General features: G+C 41.4%; 2 protein-coding genes across 2 annotated transcripts; both read right to left on the bottom strand.

Annotated features, from left to right (window-relative positions):
• Nucleotides 1-748: 748 nt before the first annotated feature.
• Nucleotides 749-2,110, bottom strand: TEOVI_000030300 (uncharacterized protein; the record flags this gene model as incomplete). Its single annotated transcript, XM_067221481.1, has 1 exon — nucleotides 749-2,110. The coding sequence occupies one exon, from the start codon at nucleotides 2,108-2,110 to the stop codon at nucleotides 749-751; it is 1,362 nt and encodes a 453-aa protein (XP_067077582.1).
• A 1,702-nt stretch (nucleotides 2,111-3,812) lies between these two features.
• Nucleotides 3,813-4,706, bottom strand: TEOVI_000030200 (Cell growth-regulating nucleolar protein, putative; the record flags this gene model as incomplete). The annotated part of the gene is made up of 1 exon (XM_067221480.1): nucleotides 3,813-4,706. The coding sequence occupies one exon, from the start codon at nucleotides 4,704-4,706 to the stop codon at nucleotides 3,813-3,815; it is 894 nt and encodes a 297-aa protein (XP_067077581.1).
• Nucleotides 4,707-6,078: the final 1,372 nt, after the last annotated feature.

Below are 6,078 nucleotides of genomic sequence, written 5' to 3'. Positions count from 1 at the left end.
ATATATATATATATATATATATATATATTCCTCACGCCTTTCCTCTGTTTATCTCCCCGCAAGGGCCGCGGCAGCACTAAAAGTATTTCAACAGCGTGGTACGCACCCCCCCCCTTTTAAACACAATAACGCGCACACAACAAATGAGCCCACACCCACCACCACGACGATGAGGCGGAAAAAAAAAAAGAAAAACGAAACACAACGGTCGGGTTTCAGGGGGGAAAAAAATGTTGAAAAGCGAAGCGAAGAACTTACACCGCGGGGTTCTCAGTGTATGCAAGCATGTGTGCTGCTACATCCGTAAACACCCGCCTTCCGCTCTTGTTTATGTAATATACTTTTTTATTCGCATACTTGTACATATACTTGGATTAATATATATATTGTATACATATTAATGTATATTATTGTATGTTATTGCATATGTTTATAACCGCGTACTGCCTTCGACGCCCATGCACGAGGCACCTTCCGGTACATTGCACAGTAGTCCCGCAGCGTAACTCGCAGCCACGCGAAATAAGCAATCATAAAGTGGAAAGAAGCAATCTCAGTACCTCGAACAAGCAAAGGGGAGAGAAGAGAGCAAACAGTTGATATTTAAAATAGCGTTTCGGTGCTCACCAGCACAACTCCGTATCCTTCCGGCCGGAAATAGAACGAAAACGGAAATAAAAAGAAAAGAAAAGAGGAGAAACGAAAATGGAAAAAATGGTCAACAAAAGGGAAGACTTGCACACAAAAGTTACCCAATGGTGGTGTATGGACTGCCTGTTGTTGCGGATGATGTCATGAGGATGTCTAAAGGCGCATCGCACAGGGAAGGCCGCATATCAATTGTGAAAGTTGTGCTCGCCCATAATGAACTGACTGGACTGCCGCATTCTTGCGATAGCGCCGCACCCGCATCACCGCCATCTCCCATACCTCGCATTGTGAGGGCGGCACGCACGCGAGTTGCATGCCTCCAATACAAATTCGATTGACTGTTTTGCCCACCAGAGGCGCGCTCGAACCATTCCGCAGAACCCTGGCGGATGATGCGATTGTTGTTTGAGCTCCGTGAGGTTCCTCCCGGGCTGAAGCAATAGTCGAACTGACTACGAACACTTAGCGTTCCCCCACGTACGCCTTCACCCGCATTTCTGTGCGGCGTTTTCCGCGGGGCCAAAAGCTCCAAAATAGGCGCGCTGGTGGTAGGGGTTAGGAGGGACTCGGATAAATGTTTGGAGTGTGTCCGGCTACGCGGGTGGGGTTTCACTTCTCCATCCACGAACAAATGCTCATTTACTCTCTGGCGGCGGGAACGGCGTGTCACCGTGGCGTCCAGAGCAAAGTTCGACACGTCGCTGTTGCCGTTGCCGCTTCTATATGCCACAAACTGTTTGACTTTTGGATTTCTAACAAGGTGATGCAACCTACCGCAAGGGTAGGAAGCAAAGAACGATTCGGGCTGCAGCGATGCAAGTGGCTGGTGCAGATGTGCCCGATGATTTCGAAAAGAACCCTTTGGTTGACGGCTAGAAATTGGTTTCCTTTGTTTGTTGTCACACAGTAGCAACGGCGGAGACTTGAACTTATTCCCACCTGACTTGCGCACCTGACTGCAACTAAGCGACGGATCTACAGGAAACGTTGGATGACGTCTTAAACCCGTAAGGGGAAGTAAAACAGATAAAGCCCTAGCACCGTCGTGGTTCATAAACCGTCCCTTTGGGGTGCAACTAACTTTACGCCCACCGCCACCCTTCACAGAACGGCCTACCGGTGACCCTGAACTGAGTGTCCGTATGAACCCAGATACTTCTTCCGCACTGTCACCAATACAAAGCTCCCTTTTGGTTCCAACCGGAGTTAATGACGATTGTCGCGAGGACACTTCCTCTCGGATCGCCTCATCAATTTCTCCCCCACTAAACTCCAGCTCGGAATAGCCCCAAGTTGCACCACTTCCTTCATTGCAGGTATCACCAAATGCATCAATACTGTCCCAACTGCTTTCCGCTGCGAGGCAGCGGAGTGCTGGCGGGGCGTCCGAATCCTCCTTAAGATCCCGCAGGTGTTTTGCAAGATTCTTCCGTACAGAATGCGGAGACCAGCACTTCATTAGAATCCAACAATGCCCCCACCACTACGAGAGCACGGCTTTATTTTTTTATTTTTACTTTTTGAGGGGGGGGAGGGAGCCTTATGGCAAATGAGTTGAGACAGCGAAGAAAAATAAAACGCTTCCCTCTGTTTTTGTTACCAACACCACAACTCGCCACTGTACAAATACGGCGGGGCACGTTTTCGTTTATGCTCCGCTATGGTGGGTTGAGTTGGTGATGGTTGGCCGTGTCAACCGGAACCAATTGCTGCTGTTACCACGCCTGAATGCTTTCACGCACTCACTTTACACTAAACTGGGAATTGGGAAAGAGAAAAGGGAGAGAGAAAGAGAAAAAAGGAATATATATATATATATACGCAAATGTTTGTGTTCGTGTGCGAACTGCAACTCCTGGCCTCAGCAGCCTTGCGCGATGCATTTGTTTAGTGATTCATTCCCAAACACAATAAAACGAAATGATGTCGTGTACTTTTCTTCCCCTTTACCGGAAGAACCCAACAAAAGCATCCCTAAACGACACACGAACCCGAAATACATCAGTCGGTGCTGGCAAACACACACTGTGCAAATGAGAAGGAATATTTATCTCCACCAACATTTATTTATATTCACCCGTAAAATAAAGAGGAGGAGGAAGAGAGGGATTCTCCATCGTGTTTAAAACAACGTATGGCACACTGTGACATATATATATATACACTAATATATACATTAATATATACATTAATATGTATAATAACATGTACATGCGCATGCGGCGTCTTCCATTTAAAACGGGCGGAACATCGAATTGAGGCGTAACTACGCTACCGAATGAAGAAGTAAGATCGAGGAAATAAAGAAATAAAATGACAAGTGACGACAGTAAATTATGTCAACAGTAGAGCAACAACAACAAAAAAAAAGAAACAAATGATACATGAGAGGATTAAGCGAAGCGACAGCATGAAGGAAAATACAGATATGCAAACGCAGAAAATATGCCCAACTAACGCAATATCATCATCATCATCATCACAATAATAATAGAGATCCGAATTCATGTGAACCCGCAAGGCCGCATTCCCTACGCGAGTAAAAAAAAAAAGAAATGGGCTTATCTCAATTATTTTCGTCTGGGTCCCCCTTATTTTGATATCGTTGTTTTCACTAACATCTTTAATAATATTAATATTATTACTGTTTTTTTCATATACTTCTTTTTTTTGTTTTATGTTGTCATCTCTCACCTTTATCTCCCGTTTTGAAAAACAAGAGGATCCAAAACAACAAGAGAACTGTAAGTGTAGAACTGATGCTAAAGAAGCATGCCGAAGCCGTAGACGGCGAAACGAGGACAATAAGACGAACGAAAAGAAAAAAACGACAAAGAATAAGACCCGTCCTCATTCCGTTAACTTTCCTGAGTCAAAAGTTATTAAGTTCACTAAACGAGCACTTATTTTTCTTCCTTAACTCTTCCTTCCTCTCCTGCCGCCCTTGTGACAGTTATTACTTTCTTCATTTTTCTTCTTCTTATCTTTATTTTATTTTATTTTAATTCCTCCTCCTCCTCCTCTGCAATCTCTCACACATGTTATGTATTAACCCCCTTATTTTTAACTCCTACTTCCTTTTTCTCCTGTAAAAACAATAACAATAACAACAGTTACAATTACAATTACAATAGTTACAATTACAACTGTTACACACATTGTTATCCCGCCTCTTCATCTCGCATCATTACCACACCCTCCTCAAGGCGGAGTTTCCCCCGGCGTATGAGTGACTCCACAACACATCGCAACTTCCGTGCGAGCCGGGCCTCATAACATTCCACAAGTTTCCGTGCGAGTTCTTTCATGTTGAGTGTTGCCGGTGCCGCATCTTCAAGAACCCACCGCACCACTTTTGTCACCTCATCATCACTTCCCAATACAAAACTTGGAACAACGCAATCGGATGCCTCCGTCGAGCACACGGAACGCGGTAGCACTAATGGTTCTAACCGATGTCGTTTCCCCCGCCGCACTTCAGCGCCTTCCGCTTCATAAACCGTCGCAGCGGTAATTAAAACATTTGATACCGCCTTCGCTGCCACTACGGATGATGATGATAATGATGATGATGCATCTGTTGATTGAGTTGTTTTTTCTGCTTCTCCCGCCTTATTGGAAGTTTTCTTCTTTTGTTTTACCCACGAGTCGTCATCGTCGTCTGAATCGCTGCTTAGCTGCATGGCGGGCCGTCGCATTTTCTTATCTGCACCATTCCTTCCCGCATTATTACCATTGATGTATCCTTTACTATCGCTTTTACCATTACCGTAGTGGTTTTCATCATCACTATCATTAGCAGATTTTTGATGTCCATTAAGTTTTTGGTTTTGTTGTTGCTGCGGCTGAAATCCACCTGAAGTGTTGCGCCGCCATTTTCCCTGATATTTTTCAACCTCCGTTACACATGAAGTGTGGCCCTTAACAGTGTGAATGTCAAACACTTCCATGCAATCCACACACGCAAAAGAGGCGCCGCGGCACATATTCCCGTGACCCGCAACTTTGGGTTTTTTCACAACGTCTTGACAGACGCTACAAGTGAAGGAAACCATTGAACGGATGTGTCCTATAAAGTGCGCTAAGCAACTAAATGCGTTTTTTATTTATTTATTTATTTATTGTTTAACACAAAGTAAAAAAAACCCACAATATATATATATATATATATGCGTGTGCGTATTTCTGTTTGTGACTAAGGACTAGTTGTAATAATAATAATAATGCGCCTAACACGCGGCTTGAACAACAACAGCAACAACAACCACCAAAATGAGACGCTAAATATGACGCTACCATTTAATTAACAAAAATCAATGAGAAGATATGGACAGAAAAAAAGACAAACAAACATTATGCTATGAAGTCAAAACAAATTCTTATTTTTTTTTCTTTTTTGGTGCCGGAAGTATCGCTGATAGCTCCAGTAAAGAAATATGAGCATCACCAAAAAAAGGGATGAAATGTCATTTTCACCATTTATGTGTTTATATATTTCTTTTTCCTCATTTCTTTGCTGTTCTCTTTCTTCCTTTCTCTTTTCTTTTTTTTTTTATGTTGACACTTCACTTCTTTTGTTATTTCCTTTTATCTCTCCTTTTTTTAAAAAAAAAAATCTACCGTCATCTTAAATATCTTACCGTTTTTTTTTTTCCTCTCTCTCCTTCTCTTTTGCTTCGGGACTTTGATTCTGTATATATTTGTGTGTCATCTCCTCACCATTGCTCCATTAAAACTGCATTACGTAAAGAATAAGATAAACAACACAAGAAATAAATAAATGTGGAGAGATTAAGTTCACGCAAAATCAGGCATTTTTTTTCTTTTCTTTTCTTTTAATTCATCCATTTATTGATTTATGTGATCGCATTTCACTTCTCATTAAAACAAGAGAGTTTTCCTTTAAAAAAATAAATAAATAATAATAATAATGAAACTTAAACAAACAAACAAGAAAGAAGGAAAGGAAATGAGGAACAGCTCAACATTAGTAGCAAAAACAGTAACAAAAGCCCGCAACAATAATAACAACAATAGTAAATAATAATAATAAACAGGAAAAAAAAAATACAAACACTTCGGCTGATGGGTAAAAGAAAAGAGGAGGGAAGAGGAGGGAGGAAAGGGTAAATTGAAACAAAAACAAAAGTAATACCTTTTTCGGTATTGTCATTATTAATATTATATAATTGTCATTATTACTATTATTATTGTCATTATTTTCATTGACATTCATATTAGCTTTGCTACCAGTTTTTGTTATTGTTGTTGTCACCTCTGCATTTTCCCTTTCGGCTCGATTTTGTTTCAATTATTTATTTATTTATTTATTTCCCTCCTTCATCATCATTGTCAATCAATTCGTACGTATTAAAATATTAACAAGATAAAAATACATACACACACACTGGTTTATGTAAAATATGC

This window comes from Trypanosoma equiperdum (genome assembly GCF_001457755.1).
Source record: "Trypanosoma equiperdum strain OVI genome assembly, contig: ctg_144, whole genome shotgun sequence".
In the NCBI taxonomy this organism is placed as follows: domain Eukaryota; phylum Euglenozoa; class Kinetoplastea; order Trypanosomatida; family Trypanosomatidae; genus Trypanosoma; species Trypanosoma equiperdum.
This window is presented reverse-complemented; position numbering and strand designations above follow the sequence as displayed.